The sequence below is a fragment of the Chiroxiphia lanceolata genome, chromosome 3 (assembly GCF_009829145.1).
Source record: "Chiroxiphia lanceolata isolate bChiLan1 chromosome 3, bChiLan1.pri, whole genome shotgun sequence".
Lineage (NCBI taxonomy): Eukaryota > Metazoa > Chordata > Aves > Passeriformes > Pipridae > Chiroxiphia > Chiroxiphia lanceolata.
In genome coordinates this window covers 69,515,302-69,537,807 of record NC_045639.1, presented here as the reverse complement: position 1 = coordinate 69,537,807, position 22,506 = coordinate 69,515,302, and the positions used below count along the sequence as shown (strand labels likewise).

Here is a 22,506-nt window from a genome sequence, read left to right as displayed (position 1 = left end):
TAGCACAATTTTGTGGAAATTCACATGTAAATTGGAAAGCTTATCACTCAAAAGATTTTTAAAAAAACCAGTGTGCTAGTTTTGGACTCAGTCTTGCTTGTACAGGCCATTAGGGATTGCCTATAATGGCACATTGTGAGTCATAGGTTATCACTTTACAGCACATGACTTACTCTGCTTTTCCATCCCAACCAGACATGCATTGCACATGTATTCAGGGAAGGGTCTCATTTCAATTAATTTTGTCACCTCAAGTTTTCTAAGCTGGTTTCTTTATTGTCATTGAACAAAAAAGGTTTCTTTGGGTAATCTGTTTTTTATATTTTAGCCATCTCTTGTAGAATGAGATCCTGCTCTTTCCATTCAACTTCCATGGTGATGAGGGTAGCTAGTTAAGACACCAACAATGAAGTACAGATGTCTAAGTTTCAGTTAGATGAAAAGTCATACAAAGCTATCTACATGGAAAATCAAGGTTAAATAGCTAGTAAATGGTGAAATCAAACCTTAATGTAAATTCCCTGTAAACACAGTCCCTTAATGTCAGTTTGCCCATATATAAGACTTGGATCCAAATGGTATCCTTCTAAAAGCATGAAAAACAATAAATATACTACCAGCAACTGAGTTGCTCAAATACTGAAGTAAGTCACACATACAAGTATTTTATGTGTATCTGTATACATTCACAAGTGTATTGCTGAATTATCTCCAAAGGAAAAAACGAAGATAGATTAAATTGATTAGCTCCTTTCTGCTGAACAATACTTAGAACACCAAACTCTTGCATGACAGCATGCATAAGATCTACCTTACGCAACAGGTTTAACAGACCTATCAGATTTCTTGCACCTAACAAGAGACACTGTTGTTTCTTGCTTATAATTTCCTTGTTGATCAACTCCGCCTCAACTTATCTGCAGAAAGGCCCTCTCCTGTAGCCCAATCTCATGTAGCAGCTGTACCAATGAACCAGTGTGTTATCTGTCAAGACCTCCTGTGGTATTCTTTTTCCTATTATAGAAGAAGAGACATCCAGAGCTAAAAGATGACATTATTCCAAATGGGAAAATGAACAGGTAAACCCAAGTTTAGCTGATGTGAGCTAAGCTGAAGTCTCTCTGTCTCTCAACCCTTTTCATGCGGTGCCACAAAAACGACAGGCTGTGAGCTAAGAGGACAAGTTTTATATGTTTCATTCTCCCTTCTCACAATTTTTACAGTATACTATGCAGTTGGTCTTCATCATCAGTGTAAGCTGTTTTATTAAAAGAAATTGTAATGAGACCAGCTGTTACAACTGCAAGAAACTAGTAAATTGTAATACTGATATCTGAAAGCTGCTGGCTAGGACTAACACAACACGAATAAGAGGTGTGTCTGCCAACATAGTGCTCTTTTGTTAAAAGGATGGGCACTGATACTGCTTTGCATGCTGTTGCCGGTCTCTGTGCAAAGATGAAAAGCAGCATTTATGCTGGCAGGATTTAAACACAACAGCATTAACATTCAACTCATACATGCTGCAGAGAGAAGAAATGCGATTATTTTCCTTTCCAGCTAAGTAGTATATGCTGTTATGACATCTCTTTCTCGTTTGACAATTTCATGAATGAATACTAAAGCTCCCAGTTATACCTTCCCTTCTATTATGTGTCTGGTTTTCCTGACTGCTATTTTTCTTCCAGCTAAGATTAAGGGAAAAAGGGGGGGGAAAAATTAGGTCACACCTAGGATACAGACAAAAGCAGTAACTGTGCATAGCAACAGAATACTTGGTGACTCAAATACATCACTGAAATTTCTGAAACATTTTTCCAGTTTGCCTTAGACAATAAAAATCCATAAAGTTGATACAGAACATTAAAGATTTCTACAGGAAAATGCCACAGAAGATGATACTGGCCTGGAAAAAGAAGGTTAGTTTAACGCATCCCTATTTTAAAAAGAAAATGTTGCTAGAGCATTTATAGAAGAAGAAATATAATGCACTGTATTCAAACAAGAAATTCATTAGCATTATACCCTACAAGAAAAACATTATACAAAATATTTAAGTGTTAAACATTAACAGTTAATTATTATGCAAATGTTATCCCCAAAATCTTTTGAGTAAAGTCTCATGTTATACTCTCATTTTGTATCAAAAACTACTTAACTACTTCCACGGAGACAAAGAGCTGTGGGTGTCTGGTAAGTCTCACGCAGCAGTGAATCTACTACTCTTTTTTTCAAACCCATCCTGTTTCCACATTCTCTGTGTGTCACAGAGACAGGGACTGTGCATTCCTACATGAATTCCCCAAAATTTTGCTACTCTCATGCCTGCAGGACCAGCCCTTTTGTACTATCTAGTAGTATCTGCACTTAGAAGTGTAGGAGAAGCCCAGACATTTAATTTCTCTTTCATGGGAATCCACTGCTCCATCAGGCTTGGACATCTCTAATTTTCCCACATGTTTTAAATCTCCAAGACAAACATTCTTGTAGCATTCCCTTCCACCTCCTCCTCTTCAGTCAGCTTTCCTGTGTTTTGTACTGGCTAGCTTATGGAGCTACATAAATATGTTTACTCCTTTTCCTGCCTTCAGGCTCAGAGATGGTTCTCTTACTTTCTCAAGCAGACAGATTCTTCCAGTTTTTCTCACAATTCAGTGCAGCTTACACCGTAAGATAAAGAGAGGGTTTATTCAAGGAGGCTGTTCAGGCAGCATGACAGAATCCTTCAGGACAGCAATACAGATACAGGCTCCATTTCAAGAAAAAAAATGTACAACTTGGATCTCTGTGGTTGTAGATCATCCCCAGTGGCTGCACAGGATGGGAAGGAGGTTGTTTCTCATCTGCTTTTTGACAGTTTTGAGCTGAAATCCCTTTTTTTTTTTTAATTGTTTACAGCTACAGGGTAGCTTACCAAAGAAGGGAAATTTGGACCCCTAGTAGGTGCAGCTTCCTCTCAAGCTCTAAGATGGTTGTCAGGGTACCAAGAACCAATTTATCGACGGTTTTCTTTGTTGCAAATCCATGCTGTTTATCCTTCTCTGCTTCCTCCAAACTGACCTCCATGGCTCTTCCTGTCTGTTCCCTGTCTCTCCATCCTCAACCTCAGTGTTTCAATACCTTTTAGAATTAAAGTTGTCTCTACATAGAGTTTGGTACTCACACTTGTAAGTACTCCCATTTCACAGATGAATCACTCTCAGTAATAATCGCCTAGAAATAAAGGTCCTTACTTCCCTTAGTATTTGGACAAATCTAGTTTTCAGTACAGATGAAATCACAGATCACAATTCAACAGAAACAACCAGGTCTTCTTCCGGTCTACATCTATGCTCAAGATGATAATTCTGTTTGCCAACAGTTCTGAGTTAATCAGAGACAACATCTACTAATTCCACAGAGAATATTTAACCTGGTATTTACTTTATGGATGTCTAGGTAGAAACACATTAATCTTACTGTGGTCATTCAGAGCTAGCACATGTTGAACAACTTCACAGTGAAGGTGTTAACTGAATCCAACTTCAGCTCATCAATTCCAGTGAACTTTCAGGAGCAATACTCAATGTCAGTTGACAGAGTAACTTTAGCTCTGCTATAAAAAAATTAGATTTGGGAAACACTCTTTGGTGACAGAAGCCTAGTCAAAACAAGAGACTGATGAGCTAAGAGTGTTGCAGGAAGTTACAAATTGTCTAGGAATCACCTTGCCCTCATCTGTGTGCTGGAAATAGTGGTCAAGAATTCTCTGTTGTGCTCTTCCAGAGTTTACATCTATTGACAAGAAGTGACAGAATCAATCTTCTTTTATTTTCAATAACCAGGACAGAAAAAAACCCAAAGGGTCTAAGCAGAGGAGTAGAAGGCTGGAACTTGAAACAAATGAGCATGTTCCACAACTTCACATATATGAAATAAGAAAAAGAATTAGGCTAACTACTAAGAGAATGACTAGAAATGGGAACAAGAATTCTTAAACAGGACTGCATAAGACAATTCCTCCTTCCTTCCTACTCTCTGTTCAGTGCTCCAAAAAGTTGATTAAGTCTGTTCATGATATTGACAATCAAGACTGAATAGATATTCTGTCATTCATTATGTCAGGAACCTGGAATTTTAATCTTCCATCCTTCCCTCCAACAGCCAAAGACGCCAAGAACATGAACCAAAAGTAAGTTGCAGTCATGCTGGACATGCTATTTGGTCACAAGAACTTATTAATATCTAGCCTAAAGCATGTATCAGCATATAAGATACTAATACAATCCTGAGCTGAAAAATTGAGGTGATTTTGAGTTTTACTCTATGAAGTTGAAGTGGTAATATTTCTTAAACATAGCCCGATAGCTTTTTTCTTCTAACCTATCAGACCTACTATTAAGTGCACTATCAGAACAACCAAAGTACCTAGCTTGTGGTGGAAAAAATAACACTAAGAAGAGCAACAGAAGATTGTTTATAAAATAATTACTGATTTTCATTAAAGTTGTTTCCTTGTTCATTTCTCATTGAGGAAGACTTTTACAGTCCACTACTTTTTAATCATGTAGTTTTATCATACTTTTACCTTCAGTTAAAGCTATTCTGGGCCTAGACACTCATTTTGTGCTTAAGAAATACAAAACATATACTCCAACAAAATTTTTTATTCTTTTTTGCCCAGGCTACAGAAAATAAAGGGATGGAAAAGAGCAGCAAACTGTAGATGCAGTAGAAGTTTCAAAATCATCTTTGTTGAGAGTTCATCAGAAGTCTGATACCTGAGGTGTTATAGAGGAGGGAGGGTAGTAGGCTAAGACAATTACAGCAGGCTGCCTCTCCATTAATAGATCAAACCCTTCATCTGCCAGGAATACAAGTTAACTAACTCAATCTTTGATGATAAAGTTGTGGCAGCAAAAAGGCATGCTAGCACATGCTAGAGAAGATCTCTCAAGTGGAGATTTCTCAGTCAGCAACCTGCTGATTGCTACATTCCATCTTGAAGTACAGCAAAACTGCATGCTTTTCTTCATTCTGTAATGCCTTCAATATGTACAGATATAGATGACTTCTGTTCTTCTGAGTTCTCCCAACTTCCATACAACTGGTGGAGAATTCTTAATTTACTGATAGTTTCTCATTCTCAGTAATTTTCCTAAGTTTGATGGAGCACTAGATTTCCCAGAAAGAGAAAAATAAAATTATGTTCCTTACCTGAATTTTGTCTTCTCTGAACAGGGATCTGCTGCTCTGTCAGGACCCACCCTGTGTTGGTTGCATTCAGCAACTCTTTTTGTATTCTGGCTTCATGGGGTTGGTCAAAGTCTTTCTCATCAGAGGTGTTCTGGTTGGAGAGAGAAAGAATTGCAAATGTACTCTGCCTAGTTTTTTTTTCTTGTGCCTCTATTCCAGCAGGGTGACTCATAGTTTGTTTATTTTTTGTTGCAATTTTACAGCTTTGCACCTCTGTCAGTAGGGTCTGGAGAGACGTCTGTGGTTCCACCTATTCACCAGCCAAGAGGGTTCCCAAAGAGGCTTCCCAGCCTTGGTGGAGATGGGGAAAACCAGCAGTTTTCCAAGTCTGATGGAGCAGGGGATTTCCATTCAGAGAAGACAAAACTAATGAAGGAAACTGGTTTTTCAGCTAACTGTTATTTTAAACTGTCCACAGCAGTTTCAATACCATGTAGGGTTCTTTCTGTCTTGCCTCAGAGTTTCTAGAAAACTCTTCTTGTCTGAGGGATTTTCTATAGCTCTCAGCACTGTCAATAACTACTATTCTGAGAGTTTCAGAGAGAGATGTGTAATGAATTCTGGGGTTAACAGGAAAAGTTATATGTTAAAGAAGATTACTTATATGGCTGATTAGTTTCAAGACTGTAACTCAGCTGCTTAAGAGGATCTCAATGTTCTTGCTGTCAGAGAAAAAGAAAAGTAAAAAGTATTTTTATTTGAAAGACCACCACGCTTGTCCACTCTAGAAATAAGCCTTTGAGGGAAACAACAACAAAAAAATCAGTATTTGAAAGACTGGCAAGGGTTGAAGGAACTAAATCTGCTGTTCCAAGCCTGAAAAATAAAAGCAGAACGTACAGATATGCTACCTTTTTACAATATTCACTACTTCCTGGAAAAGAGTTCTTTCATCAGTAGCGTAACTGACTTCTAGTCCTGTAACTCCAGATCTTGTGAGCAAGGGGGCTTGTTCTCTGCTCCCTAGAAAATAAAAGTAAAAAAACCCATTACAATTTAGAAGGAACTCCATTACTTCAGTCAACAATATTGCTTTAGAATAAAACATACAACTGAAAAGAAGTATGGAACATAACTTCTTTTTATCCTTAACACTAATAATTAACACAATTAATTCCATGGACTTATTTTGTTCCTCTTGGGTGGAAAAAATTATTCTTTTCACTTTGTAAATTTTAGTGGTAATCTTGCACAAATTCTCAGATATAAATAAATATGATTTAAGAGAAATTTCACCATTTTACATGTACAAGAGTCCACCTATTAGAAAATTATTTTTAATAAGAAATATTGAAGGACTATATGAACAGCTTACATAGTGTTTTTATGAAAAAAATATATTTTAATTGCTAGCTTAGAATAGTGCTTACAGAATGAAAATGCTAAATAACTTAGTACTTTTTTTCAGCACATTGGTGATTTACTAATAGAAATGGAAAAACATGAGCAATTGCTCACTTAGTGACATTAAGAGTGTCTACACTGATAATGTCTGAATAATATCTAAATTTGTATGCATACAGGAACTCGTCATTTGCCTTCCATATTAAAACCCCTCCTCTTTAAATGAATAATATGCAGCACATACTCTGTGTTTTCAGTTTCTCTATAAAACAGATAGTAAGATCTCTATTAAGGCAATGTTGTGGATTTTAAAAACTGGAGTTTTTACAAGGTAGTCTACTTTGACACATTCTGAGGATTGAGAATTTAAAAAAAGTGCTTTCAGAAATAAATGTTAAAATGAGTACTGTAACACAGAAAGGGGGAAAAAAGGTGTATTTCAATGTCAATCAGTCCACAGGTATCTCAAAAAGTTCTAACCAAGAAAGTATTGACAGTACATATCCATTAAAACAACGAATGTCACAATAACATTTAAACACATCATTTTATTTCGCTAATAAAACCAGATCAGAACCTTTGTTTTTTCAAAATATCACTGGACCTCTTTACAGAGAGCTTTTACTTGATAAATTATCAGTGGCACACACCTAGTGAGCCATAGTGGCTATACTGTGGAAAAATCTCACTTAGTAAGGTAATGGAGATAAATTTTTTAAAGATAATAACAAGCATATAATACCAGAATAAAATTCAATGAGAATAATAAGAACTTAACATGATATAATATCTACAATACTTTGAAAAATAAACTGGTAAAAGAAGAAGCTGTTCCCTTAATGCTAAATTTATTTTTGCTAGGTTTTTGTCCACGCTTAAAATTTTAGACAGTATTTTGTGGTTTAATACACATCACAATGCCAAAGAGACTCTGAAAGAAAGAGGACTACTCTGGGGATGGGTTTTGTTTGGTTTTTTTTTGGTTGGTTGGTTTTTTTACTAGCCTAAACCAGTGGTACTCAACCTTTAACAGCTGGAGAGCCACTTCTGTATAAAATGGAATTGCAGAGCACCATATAAATCAAGTATCAACAGTGTGATTTTTTTTCCCATCATGACACTTCAATGTGTGATGATGCTGCCTTAACATCACCACACATTGATACATCACGATATGACACATCAGCATCCTCTCTCCTAGCAGCATTCTGTCTTCAATCCCTTCTGGCTGCTAGGAAGGAGTGGGGTGGAAGGGTGAAAGGGGCAAAAGGGCAAGTTTTTCCCCATTTTGCCCCACAGCTGCTGGGTGGGAGGTGATCTCTACTCTTACCTGTGGGGGGATCCCAGCAGCTCCTTTTCTTTCCCCCTATGGGAGGGGGAACTTCAGCGACTCCCACACTGCTGGTCCATTTGCTCAGTGCTCCCCGCGCTGCCTGATAGAGTGGAGCGCCGATCAGATGCCTACATTGCGAGAGCCGCCTGTAGGGCCATGAAGAGCCACATCCGGCTCTAGAGCCACAGGTTGAGTATCACTGGTCTAAACAAAGCCAAAAAGGTACAATAGAATAAGGGCCCCTGTTTAGATCCTAAAAGGATCAGATAAAACCACAAAAATAACCCTTAAGTAAAATATAAAACATACTGTCTTGCTTTTAACATTTTCTACTTGTAGCTTCCAGCAACTTGAGTAGGAAAGTAAAGGCAGGTTTTCCTCTTTACACTTTTAGAACACTGCAGGAGCTTGTCCACAAGTACGCAAACATCGGTATTTTGCACACGCGTACGTTATTTGTGGTTTACAGCTCATGCAATAGTTCTTTTGAAGATATAAGCAGGAAAACTCTATATTTAATATGGCCATTCAGCAAGACAAAATTAAATGAGATACACAGTAATACAGGTACTCGATTACATTTTGCTTGCTACTGTTTGATTAGTATGAAATAGCATTTTTGTAAAATACAGTAAGAAAAAAGAAATAAGAACCTTGGCTTGAGAGAGTCCTGTCTCTATCGATCACTATAGCACCAGTGATTTCTTTTTTATCAGTATTTGGCAGTGCTGTGTCTGATGAAATGCAATAGAATAAAGCACAGATCGGATCAAACTCTGGGTCTGGTTCCAAATCTCGTCTCGTTCGAGCATGTAACTCCATACTGATGAGGGTAAGGTGTTGGACCTACCAACAAATAAACACAGTAAGTTAGTTTGTTTTGGAGGTTTCTTAAAAAAAAAATTAAGAGGAGATTATTAGTGCAAATTAAGACAGTGCAGACATTTATATGGTCATATTATATTGTAACTAAGAGGTCACACCTGAAAATTAACAGAAGTGATTAAACATGCATCTCTGGATCTCACTTTTTGCAAAAAGCACCAACTTAGAAAAAAAAAAGATTAATCACTTAATACATTTTTATACTCAGTTATGAAAATTCAGTATGTGTTTCTGAGTACTGTACTCTTCTACCAAAAGCAGAAAATAGGAAAAATACCAGATCATGTTCACCATCAACAATTGTAAATTCCTGTAGAGTTTTCAAACAGCTTTGTATATCGAACTGAATTACATTTCTGAACTGATCAAGAACAAGGAATCACTCTTGGTCTTTGTTTTCCTTTCCCTCCCTCACCCAAGAGATGCAAGCAAGCATGAAGACTCAGTCATTTACAGGAAGGCATGAAGAATACGTAACTTCCCCTTCACTTGCATTAATAAATTATATTGCCACAGCTTTTTGCAGAATGGTTTACATTAAGAAAATGTTAATCTCCATATACTGTCAAGTTTTGACTCTACAATAAATATTTAATATCGTTTCAACACTATATCACTGCTCTGTTGTCTTGCATAATATAGCTGATAATGTGGATTAATGGACAGGTTGGAGGATTAGGAGGGAAGAGTTACAAATACTTCTGTGCACGTAACCTGCCCTGGGGGTAGCCTGATTTCCTCTAGATTTGCATCCTAAATCACTACAGCCATCACTGAAGTGAAATTTTACTATCCAAGCCCAATCTCCACTTCCTGCAAGATTATTGGTTTCTTGTGGCTTCCCCTGTGTTATCTATTCAGCACATAAAACTGCTGTCTCCCCATCTCATCTGCAAATTGGTCAACAGCTAATTCCAAGCCATGGATGTGGTGACTATCTAGGAGCACATATATAGATACTGGTTGGCCAGTTATCAGCCAAACACAGTGGTACTGTATTTACATTGCTTCCCTTTCTCCAGCACCAATTTTGATTCCTCTTCCCAGACCGAACACTCATCTACATTAAATATATAGAGACCTTCTTTGAGACAGGCACCATTCTGTTAAATGTAGTAGAAACTGGCCAACAAGTTCAGAAGGTAACAAGTAGAGATACCAGGAGAGCCTGACTGAATGATGTCAGGTGCATTACTTCTTAAGGAAACAATCCACGAAAATTACAGTCAATTATTTTTTCAAGTAATGTTTTTATACAAAACTTTTTATTTCTTCCTTCTGATCTTTCCTTTATTTTTATTTTTAAAGGAAGATTTACCATCATCTCAACCGGAATACTGTGAAATTTAGTTCAATACTATTAAAGGCACTTGGAGATCAAGCTGAAACTAGTAGATCAACTATTTAAAAGCTGCAGACATCACACACTAATAAATGTTAAGTCAGGAAGGGACCAAGGAGGAAAAGATTTTTGCCATTATAAAAATGGTCCGATAAATGACAATTTTTTATAATGACATGTAACAGTAAATTACCTCATGTAAAGATTTTGCTTCCTGCAGGTTTTCCACACTGACTTTAAAACCATAAGTGTTATTTAAAGATGGTCCTTCAATCTGGGAAGTCTCTTTCTTTGGAACGCCAAGGGCAGCAAATTGATTCTTATTGGGCAGGAGAAGAAAAAAGCACAGGATAATTTTGAAAAATCACAGGTTGCTAAATTCATATGCAATATTAAATAATATGCAATATTAAAATATACACTTATCAATGAAAATGCAAATGCTACACCATAAATTACTAAAAAGAGAAAACCTTTTACTATCTCCTCGTGTAATTTTCCAACATGGAAATAGGAGTTGTATCTTTCTGCCTTTTAGCAATAATTTTAGTGAAACCTCATAGTAAAGCAAGAGGCAGTTTGAGATACTTAGAAAAAACCCTAAACAACCAAAAACCCCTGAAACCCCCCCCCCCCCAACTCAATCCCACGCTAGCTTTCTTGGAAGTCTGAGGACATGGAATCCAGAAACTCTGTCTTCTCTTTTGAGCAACAATTTGTCAGAAACCTCTGTTTTAGTCATCACTTTTTAAGGCACTGAATTAAGGGTACATTAAGTATGCACTTGATATGGGTGAATACCAGCATACAGGGATGAAAAAACTACTGGATCACTCCAGTAGTGCACCTAGCCCACTGTTCTGTTTCCAACATGGGGAGCAGAAAAACTGTTTAGGAAAAACTTGTGAGTGATCATTTTATGCAATCCAATCCCTTTCTACTGTCAGGATAACATTATAACTGCCCTCACTGTTTCCAGAAAATGCTTAGAACATTGTCTGAAAACTAATATACATACAGACACATAAATGTATGCTGGTCTGTATGTGTACACATACAAAAATGGAAATCACTACAGAACTTTAGAAGGATGTTATAATTCAAAGAGCAAAACAACATCATTACATGGTGTCTCTAGTGTTTCATTAGTCTCTCACTGCCCTAAAATATAAAACTCTTAATCTCCAATTTATACCTGTTCCCCCCAAATTAAACTCATGATTTCTTCCTAACTTTGTGTGTGCTCTGATTCTACAACTGTATCCAACCACTTTAAATGTATTTTCAAGATCTTAACAGAAGAAGACAAAAACAACACAGAAGAAAGAATGGAAATGTGTATGTGCGGCATAATAAAAATACATCTGTACTTAAAATCTTAATTTACCTTCATTTGTGTGGTTAGAAGTACTCTTCGAAGACCATCCGTATTATTTCCCCTCTTGTGGCTCAGTTTCTGAGCTTTTGGTTCTGTAAACATGAGTGCAACACTACTTAGCCTCAATAGTTTTATCTAGGCATTGAACGACACGGTAGAAACATCCAGAGGCATTTGGTTAACATTACAGACAAATATTATGTTTATAAGCAAATACAACTTTATCCTCTGTCAAATCTAAAGCACAACTATTACTATTTGGTATTTATGAATATTTAGGAACAAAAAGTACAAGGTCAGTAAGTTACAAAGCCTCACATGTTTATCACCTTGAAAAATGCAATATTATTCACACTCTACACTGAGATGATGTTTCAAAAAATACAAGCAATATAGTCAACAATATTACAAAATCCCTCGAATAAGCAATATTTTAAATTAAGTTTTTAACCAGCACGTCAGAGTTCAGATGCTACAGACTATTAGGAAGCAAATGGGTGTTCTAATTCTAGACTTTTAAAATAATTCAGTAGTTACTTTAACAATACTGCACAGGCCTTTTCCTTTCCAAAACTAGTTTTAAATATATATTTTGGGGAGATATAAGTACTTTCTCAGTATGTTAAAAGAAATATAATATATACAGACTTTTTTTGAGTGTATCATTACAATCACTTAAGGGATTTACCTGCAGATAAAGGAGTAAACCCAAGAACTTCAGGTATTCCATCTTGGTTTTTTCTCTGCACAATGGGTGTGCTATGTAAGCAAATGGAATTTCCAGGATCTTCATTAACTGGAAAAGGGGATGTGTCAAAGGATGTCCTAATGTCCTCTTGGGTGGATGGAGAGTTTTGTGCACTTCCAACAGGTACTGCACCATTTCCTTCCATAGAAGACAAAATAATATCCTGATTTTTCCACTCTGTGTCTTCTAAACTGGACTGCTTGGGATCTGGAGACGCTACCTGCTGCCAAGGAGGAAGCACTGGAGAATCTGGTGAACTGTAATTGATGTAATAATCTTCCTCCTCCTCTTCCTTATCGTGTTCTAGTGCTGAAGTAGTAAGTGTCTTGCTTTCACATGAAGTTTTATTAGAGTCTATGTCATTGTCAGTATTTACAGAAGTTCCTATAGTGCTTATAGACTTATCACAGGTTTCCTTGGTTTGTGTTTTCGTATTTTCTGCCACAGAGGCAGGAGAATTCTTTGTAGGCACAATAGGTCTCTCATCTTCTGGGCTAGATAAATTTAAATCTTTAGCTACTTTTATTAATTCTACAGATTTCTCTTCAGACAATACTGCAGAGCTGAAATTCTCAGCTCCCTTTGCCAGCTCAGCAGGATGATTCTTAGGCAATTTCTTGAAATGTTCATATTCTTCTTTGGCATGAAGCCATATCTGAACTTGCTGTTGGCTTGGAGCACACTTGCATGGCATTATGACTATTTTTTTGTCTTCACTAGTGTTATGGCTATTATTTTCTCTTTTATTAACAGTAGACTGACCATAATGAGGAGGAGATCCTGGTCTAGTACTTTCTGTCATTGCTGAAAATGCAGTCTTCCAGAGTCGTAGACCTTCTAATGAGAAGTCCCCCTCAAACTCAAGGAGGTCATTTGGAAGTCTAGTTTCCACTGTGAGAAGCCGTCCTCCAATCTCCCTGTGAAGAAAACTAGTTTGAATTACTGTTTTGCCCTGAACTGCATTGCAGGCACTCCTCAAGATGAGAGAAAAGCAGTTTTTTCACTATGCAATTCCCGTGAGCAGTATCTTTATTTTACAAACCAAGAAGGCACATTCCCACTTACTATAACAATATCACGCAATAAAAACCCCCAACATATCATGAATGAAAATGAGTATTTGGACTGGAAGTACAGTAATTTTCAACTTCGAATGTATGTATATCAGATGAGATCTTTCATGCATCTGTGTCACATAACAGCATAGAACTGCTTACAGGACTAAATTAAATTTTCTATAATCACAACCATATGTAGACAGAAATACATTTAACACAGTACCTTGGCTTTTCTGGAGCATCTGAAGGATTGCTGCAAAATGGTTCCTGATAAACTGTTTCTGCGAGATCATGATCCAGCAAAGTGGCCATAATTTCTTCACGACTGGGTGGGGACATGAGAGGCTTAAGAATGTGAGCTGTACGAGGTGTAAAACTTCCATTCTTTGATTGTGAGGGAGAACTGGTTGATCTTGGTGAACTATCTGGAGTTGGAGTTAATGTCTCACTGTTTCTTGAAACATGTAATTCTAAATCCTCAGAAGCTGCATCTATAAGTTCACAATCAGGAGAAGACAATATGGATGTAAATGAGGTACTAACTGAATCAAGTGGTTGACAGGGCTCAAAAGTGGTTTCTTTTCTAATGTGGCTTGGAATCCAGTCTGAGCTGGTTGGCTGAGAAAGATTAAGAAATCTCTCTTTACTTACTGTATTTCTATTCAATTTGAATTTTTCATTTAAACAGACCTCAGTCTCTGGCATACAAGAGGTATCAATAAAACTAGATCTAGAAGTTGAAGAATGAACGTTTTTCCTCCATTGACTATGGCAGTGGTTCTCATTATTATCTAGTGAGGTTTTCTCAAAAAGCTCAGGGCTCAGGGAACCAGATCGTATCCATTTACTTGTGCTTGAAGAATGTTGCTTCTCTTCCTCAGATTTTTGGTCATTATGACACAGAAGGTCATTTTCTGCTGTTTGCCCAGAACCAAGATCTTGAACTGCATCACTCAAGAATTTCTGGGGCAAATTTTGATCTGCTGGGACAAACTGGCTTGCAGAATAAAAACTGCAAAATCCACTTTGCCCTATAGTATTAATATCAAAGTTGTAATTGTGGTCTGGAGATAAGCTGTCTTCAAGTGAGTAGCAGCTTTCAAAACCAGGGTCTGAAAAAAAAATGGGGCTGTCATCAGATACAGAGTGATCAATGCCACTAGTGATCTGCTGGCTTAAAGACTCCATTTTTGAAAGTTTTGCTGTTTTTTCTTTAGGTTTTGTACTCCTGGGAGCACGAGATTTTCTTGACGATGCTACTGACCGTGACCTTTTGATGGCTTTATTCTGTTCAAGAGGGCAGGGTACACCCCTGTTCAGCTGCGGTTTATCCGGCAATGGCTCCTGCGTAACACTTGCATTCTGAGCCTTCTGCTGTCTCTTTTGGAGCAACTCTTTCAAAACAGCTAGGCCTGACTGTCCTTCACCAAATGTTGATGGGGCCACTATATTCCTGTTTTTATACTGAGAGATAGGTTTTGGCTGTATGGTTGTTTCTGACAGACACCTCTGTTTTACTGTTTCAGGTTTAAAATGTGCCATGTCCAAAATAAATCCTCTCTGGCTTTGATCGCAATTTAACTGTTTCACTGGACTCTTCAAAGATGTTACAAAACAGTTCTTAGGCAACTGAAGTGGCCCTGGGTTTTCCTCAGATGGCTTAAGAATAGAAGGACATGGATCAGAGTGCTTAGATGCCTCTGGTAAACAAAAAATCTGCTGTTGATTATTCTCTTTACAAAGCGAATAGTTAGAGGCATGTAACTGATCCATCTTTGCTGTGTCCAAAGAGTCACGAGTTTCATTTAATTTCCCAGTTGGTGGTAAATATCTGATTTGCAAATTTTTTATCTCTTCTACTTTTGCAGAAGTATTCTCTTTAGAGATGTGTGCATTCTGGATTATGTGAGTTGAGTGATTAGATGGATCAAATATGTTTTGAATGAGAGCAGAATCCTTCATTCTAAATATAGCACTCTGCGTCCTGGGCCTTTGAGAGTTCATCTGTGGTACTTCCCTTCCAGATGCCCCAGGAATAGATGCAAAAGATAAATGAGGGTCTTCCCGTGGAGCAGGCAAACACTGTGCATCTACAGGCTTATCGATTTCCATCAGTGAATGAAAACAGCCTGAAGAATTACCTTGTGCATCAGTTGCTGAAGGGAACTGTGCAGACGGTAGATATCCCACTGAATAGCCAGAAAGAGGACTGTCTTTCCGGTTATGAAGCGGCTGAGAGCTGACAGAGTTGTACGAAATCTCAGGCAGATCTTGATGTTTCAGCACAAATTTTACTTCTGCAGTAGAGCGACTATTTCCTTTTTCATCTTTAAATACAACACGCTTTCTTGAGGACACTTTTTCAGCCGTTTTTTGCCTTTGTTTTGTTCTAGGTTTCTTCTTTCCATCATCTGGTGTCTTATCGCCCTGATTAATCTTTTTCTTTTTTTTTGTAGATACAGTGGGGCTAGCAAATTTCTTTTTACATTTCTTAACCTGAGTTTTTGCTCGAGTATTTTTTCCTACACTAGTATTAACAGCCTTACTGTTGTATATATTGGGCCCCCTACTAAATAAAGCTTCTCTGTCCAGGTTGGTCAAAATTTCTTCTGCTTTTGGATCAGTGGGAGACCAGCAGCGAGGTGGAGATGTGTTTACTGGGCTTGTGCTTCTCTCAGAAAGAAAACCTAACTTAGACATAACATCACTATAGTTATAGTCACAGTCTTCAGCTTCAGCACTGTAGGAGGGTGAAGGAGGAGAAAGAACTGTGTGAGTCCTTTTTCTGAAAGCTAAAGTTCTTTTAATGTTTGTACTACCTGTTTTTTGTGGTTTTCCAGCTTTTTTCTTGGTTGACTTATGTTTTGTTTTCCTTTTGTGACTTTTCTTTGGTGTTAGTGGATAAATAGGATATTTGGTTGCAGGAGAGTCAGGAACTTTTGGCCAAAAGTCCTTTAAAGGTGCAAGCTTTTTATATAAGTTCATCTTTTCCTCTGTGAGTACTACTCTTTCCTCACTAGAATCTACTTTCCCTAGTTTAACAAGCATATTTTTTCTCCCTCTAAATCTATTGATGATAATATACTTAATAATAACAGGTGGCAATTTTTTAGAAAGTTTTCTACGCTTTCGAGACTTCTGAGACCCATCTGAACTTTCAACACTTTCTATCGGTTGAGGTAGATTGATTTTTGCGTTGTGTGCGACAAAGCTCAATTCACTGTCTTCAGTCTCATAGTTTACCTTCCGTTTCGTTCGGAGTGTGTATTTATTCCCACATAGTCCAAATGACTGCTCAGTTTCAAGAGATCCATCTGCAAACTGACAGTCAGTATAATTAGCAGTACTCGTAGGCATTTTGTTTTCAAAAGCCTCAAGAGGAACTTGAACTAAGTCACTTGGTAAAGCACTGTCCTTATCAGGAATGTTACTACAAGCATTACCTTGTGTATAGCAACTTTCCTTCACTGATGCAACATCATTTATACTTGCAGGCTCCTGATGACTGATAAAACTATGCTTCTTCTTATTCAGTTTCAACCTGGACTGTTTGTTGCCTTGCTGTAATTTGTATGTCACGGGAGCTAACTTCTGTGGTCGACTGAGACAATTAGAAAGAACAACACTAGGAAAGAACATATAATGTGCTGCTTGTTGACTGAGGCTTGGCTTTTCTGCCTTGTGCTCCTGAAATTCTTCATACCTAATTTTAAGCTTATTAAGGCCACCTTCATCAGTGTTATTTTCAAGTGAATGTACCACAGTTCGACTGCCTCCTGAACAAGACACCAATTCACAATTTTCTGTAACTGTTGCTGGAAAAAAATTATTTATACTTGCACTGCTGGATTTTTCATTTACTTCAGAAGACTTTTTACCTTTGGAGTGGCTCAAATCAGAAAAGTTGTACAAGTTTTTATTCAACATGCTGTCACCAATGTGGCGGCCCACATGCATAAAAGAGACATCCTTTTCAGCCTTTCTGATGCTAATGTACTTCCTACTAGGTATCGGTCTGTTCACTGATGAAATATCATCTTCATAGTCAAAAATATTATTTCCACATGAAGGAACTGGGAGAGTATCTTTCTTGTTACTCTCTTTATGAGAGTTTTCTGCATGGGTACTATTGCTGAATGGAGTTGGGTACTTTGCTGAGTAAGCGCTTTCTTTTGTAAGAGAATGGACTGAAAGTTCAGGTCTTGTTTCTGTGTTTGGTTTTGTGAGGTCTTCTACGAAATCTTCATTATTCAAAACATGGTTAGAAAGGGCACTTGTGTGTTTACACTGAAAAGTAATCTTAGCAGAAGATGGGGGTTCTAGCGTAGCAGCATCTTTGTGAAAGATTGAGGTCTTTACAGACATTTTGCTTGTTGCAATCACAGAGGAGTGAGTTCGAGAACTTTCATTATTCAAAGGATTGTCTGAAATGGAAGATAAGCAATTTTATTCTAGTTAATCTGTAAAAAAAGACATTAACCATTCTAATAATATTTTCCTGAAAGCCCTCCCATCCAAACAATAAACAAAACTCTTGCAAATCACATTACATTTACAATCATGACAGCTATAAACCCTGAGTATGAGTTCCTTTATCAAAATCCTATCATCTGTACATTTGTGTCACAACCATTTTGTCAGTTAACCCTAAGTCGTAGACATGCATACAATTGTCAAAGAGTAGACATGCATACAATTGTCAAAGATTTCATGCTGACTTTCTGAGAGAAGGTTTTTAAAATCACTTTCAGATAACTAAGTACAAACAGGCTGATTTCCAGAAAAGGTTTTACCCTGCTTTGTCCCTGAGAAGTATGTATACTCATTGGCTCTGAAAACAAAGAATTTATTTAGATGACTTTCCCCATACAGAAAAGTCATTGCACAGAAAGCTAAAGTAGTATCTCACAACATGGCAAGGGCTTTGTATTAACTGTTCTGTGCACTAAACATAGGTAGTTTGCTGCCTTTTTATAAAGCAGAGCAATATACCACCCATTCAGGTGGTGCAAGAAGATTGCAGCAGTTAGTTTGATCCTGAATTCATGCCTATGTATTATATTCCCACATAAATTTGAGACCAGCAGGTGAAGAATTGAAGGAGGTTATTCCACTGCAAAGAGGGAGCTACCACAGAACTCCTGGCACACAAAAACTTGCTCATCTGTCCACATCTTTAGCTATAATCTTGAAGGGGGATAGGAGATATGAAACATACTGTATGACCTGGAAGCATGCGTTGTATACTCATGTACTAGACAGGGTGTCCTTCGGGCCTTTACTGTAAGTCTCAACCAATTTGGGGATTATCTTAGACTCATGCTGCCTTCAGCTTAGCAATTTATTTGTTGCTGGATGAGAAAAATAAAAGGAAGTTCCAATCTGATTCTAATAACATTTTGTAATGCATACACAAAGTCCATAAGCTGTGAAACACAACCGAGAGATGTTGCCTATGATTCTTTGAGGGTAGGGGTCAACAGAAAGAATGATGATGATTAACTGAAAACCAAGAAAATGGGAGTTTGGCAGTGTCAACAAACACTTGGAAGATACCTGGCTATTTAGACATAAAAATTACAAAAATACTTGTCAGTCAGACAAATGTTATGGATACAAATTCATGTGTGGATAAGCATTTTCTAATTTAGAGGATCCAGACTGAGATCCGTTTTGAATTTGTTGTATCTCCTATTATAAGAAATCGATGTAGAAGTTCACAGTAATAAACTTTCTAAGCTGACCGCTTTCTGTATGTGACATTTCACTTGCTTAAATATTCTAAAATTTATACAATTATTTAAGATACAGTTTCATTAGCAAGTAGCATCTCTGGTTTACAATAAATGAGAAAGTACTGCAAGTAAGGAAATTACAACTGTATATTTTACAAAAACAAGTCATATTAGTAGTGCATCAAATCATGTATTAAACCCTACCATTATAGCTAGAAAAGCAAAGGAAAAAGCAATTATGTCTTAAACACTGAACACAAAAGAATAGCTGTGGTTGTCTATATAATAAGATTATACAGCTCACTTTCTCAACAGAACACTGTAATGTGAAAAACTGTAGATTTTCTAATGAAACAAATCATATTATTTATATATTTGCCTAACCTCAAAGTGTGTATTCGATTGACTAAGGCTATTTGATCAAAGACAGCATGTTGTAAAGACAGCAAGAGGTATCTCTACAGATTAATTTATTTTTTATAGATTTTTGAAAGGCAGTTTCTTCTGCATTAGCTTTGCCAATGCACAGTTTTTACTCAAGCAATTCCAAGATATGAACATACAATCTGCTCAATGAAACATAGGTCCAAATGAAGGCTCACTATATTTTAGTATGTGTGGCAAATACTTGCAAAGCAAAGAATCACCTAAATTTACACACTAATATGTTTACTATTTATAATGAAACCCTAGGAGGATAAATGATCCTAAAGAATCATTACTTTTAATACCGTATTTGCATAACAGATAGTAATAGAAAAATACTCCTTGCAATAAGGTTTTTTTCTATAAAACTAATTAAACAATGTTCCTTTTTTGATCATTGATACAATAAGAAAACAAGATTCTGGTAATTAATAGAGGACATTGAGATTAAATTACTGGTGTTTTTTAAGGAAGATGTTAAGGGTCTGTTTCTGCAATCCGTTGAGAACATTTCCTTCCAACTGAAACAAGGACTGAAAATGGTCAGCACTTTTGAGAAGTAGCAAATTGATGTGAAAATGAACTATGACTCAACTTCCAAAGTTGATTTTCTATTTACTTACCACCATTTTCATCTGCAGTGCCATCTAACTGAGGTATAGAGAGATTAGTTAGGAGCATACTGTTACCACTCCACTCCATTTCTTCTTCAGAAGATGAATCCTCTTCTGTTGAACTTCGATGCACGTTTTTCCCAGCTGACCTAAAGGAGAATGAAGGAACTAATTGATGCACAATACTTTTCTTAGGAAAATCAGTAGCCACAGGGACCTGGAAATCATGGGGTGTGGTGCTATATGGTTTTGTATGTTTTGGGGAAGCAAAGGGAAATAAAAATTGTTACATTTATCACTGAGAATTAAAAAAATTATCCAGGGTTACTACTTTAAGAGGCAACAGTGGCAGCCAACCATTTAAAACAGCAGGATTCACTAGCTTAAGAAGACACAGAGAAGGCATTTAGATGCTTAATTTTATTTCAATTTTACTGAGATTTAATTTCACTGCTTGAAAACGCTTGAAACTTGAAGACTAAACCAACTACGCAAAATCATTTCAGTTCAGCTGTTAGCAAACAGATGTTTACTTTTCCGGGTTTTTTGTTTGGTTTTGGTTTTTTTGCTAAGAAATCTTTACTGTTTATGACAATTAGCCTCTCTTGGCAGGTTTAACTAAATCACGACCACTATGTTTGTTTCCATTCCTCATGAACATTAACAGTTGCTAAACTAAGGCTGCTTTTACTAAGTTAACTGTTCTACGCTGCCATATTTACATTCACAAATTTTCTGGGGAAAAAAGAAGTACATCTACAAAGAAAAGTTTCTATGACTTTTTTTTTTTTAATGTTTTTAAGGTGGTATGGCTTTATTGGGGGATGGGGGGAAGGAAGAAAAAATATAATAGAAAACCACAAAAAACAAATCCTCCAGTATATTACAACTCTAAAAGTGCTTAAGAATTTGATTTCTTCTTCTTTAAAATAAATTTGATATAGACATAATTCTTAATAGAAACTAGCTATTCTGTGGATACAAGAGAGGAACCCAGATACATGGTAAGGGACTGAGATTTGAGGTTTTTTTAATTTGTGTGTTGTTTGTTTTTAAGTTTGTGTAGTACCTTATAGGATATAAGTATAAATGTCTTCAAGTTACAGGAACGAAAATCCACAACAACCTAAATACAGTCTACTTTTGCAGAAATCTTCTATGAGTGGAATTAGACCAGAGCAAGAATTATATGTATCATAACACCCCAGACATCTGAATGTGCTCAGCACTGAGTTAATTTAGATCAAGTCACATTTATTAGTTCAGAAACAATAGGCTCAAATATAGCTACTTAATTTCCACTCAAATCTGAACACATGACTTGGAAGAGTCAAGTAACAAGCACAGTGAGGTACCTAAGTGAGGTTAGTTCTCCCTCTTTGTTCCCAAAATGTGGAAAAGTGCAGTACAGAGACATTCAGCTCTATATGGAAATTAACATCAAACTGGGGAGAGAGATCAATACTCTGGAGAGCAGGTATGTTCTGCTATTCCAAAGGGATCTCAACAGGTTGGAGAAAAAGCAGACAGGAACCTCACACACTTCCAAAAAGACATATCCAAATGTCCCAAAAATGGGATGAAATATGCATGGCTACAGGCAGGGAGAGACGGGCTAGGAAGTGGCTTAGCAGAAAAGGATGAAAAAGCCCTGGTGGACAACTAGTTGAACCTGAGAGTGTGCAGTGTGCCTTTATAACAAAGAAGGCCCATTGCATCTTGGGTTGTGACTGCCAGACTGTAGCTGATTTCAGTAGTTGTGAGGCTGCATCTGGAGTATCGTGCTCAGTTTTGGGCATCCCACTACAAGACAGGCCCTGACAAACTGGAGCAAATGCAGCTGAGGAGCAGCCAATGACTGGGGACTGGAACACATGACATATGAGGAGTGACTAAGCAAATGGGATTTATTCAGCACTGAGAAAAAACTATGAGGAAATCTTGTTGCACTTGTCAAGTACCTGATGAGTGCATATATAGAAAATGCAACCAGATTCAGAATGCACAGTGGTATGAAAAGGGCAATGGGTACAGGGCTGCTGCAAGGAATGTTACACGTAAGGAAAACATTCTTCATTATGAGTGTATCTAAACACTAGAACACATTGCCCATATAGACTATTCCATCTCTGTCTCTGGAGGTACTCAAACCTTGACCAGACAAGGCCCTGAGCAACTGATCTATCCAAAGCTGCTTTGACCAGGGCACTGGACTACATAGTTACATTTAGATGTTTCTTCCAACCTGAATTATGCTCTAATCCCAGGTAAATCTTTGTCAACTTAAGTCAACCCAGTCAGACTGGAGATGACTTCTGCAGATAACAACTTGGATTTCTCTGCATACAAGCCCATCAGTTTGGATTCCAGGAAAATTTGTGTAACATACATGATACCACCACACATGA

The 22,506-nt window shown here is 37.2% G+C and overlaps 1 protein-coding gene across 2 annotated transcripts in view; it reads right to left on the bottom strand.

The window, feature by feature from the left end:
* The window catches only part of REV3L (REV3 like, DNA directed polymerase zeta catalytic subunit), a 126,121-nt gene that overhangs the window by 31,780 nt on the left and 71,835 nt on the right, over window positions 1-22,506 (bottom strand). The window contains exons 12-18 of one of the 2 annotated variants that reach the window (XM_032681568.1): window positions 20,111-20,247; window positions 13,547-17,747; window positions 12,206-13,182; window positions 11,527-11,609; window positions 10,333-10,458; window positions 8,566-8,758; window positions 6,087-6,198 (exon numbers count right to left, since the gene is read on the bottom strand). In XM_032681568.1, coding sequence (XP_032537459.1) covers window positions 6,087-6,198; window positions 8,566-8,758; window positions 10,333-10,458; window positions 11,527-11,609; window positions 12,206-13,182; window positions 13,547-17,747; window positions 20,111-20,247 — 5,829 coding nt within the window. Of the gene's footprint in view, window positions 1-6,086; window positions 6,199-8,565; window positions 8,759-10,332; window positions 10,459-11,526; window positions 11,610-12,205; window positions 13,183-13,546; window positions 17,748-20,107; window positions 20,248-22,506 lie in introns of both variants that reach the window. The other variant, XM_032681567.1, reaches the window with a different exon arrangement.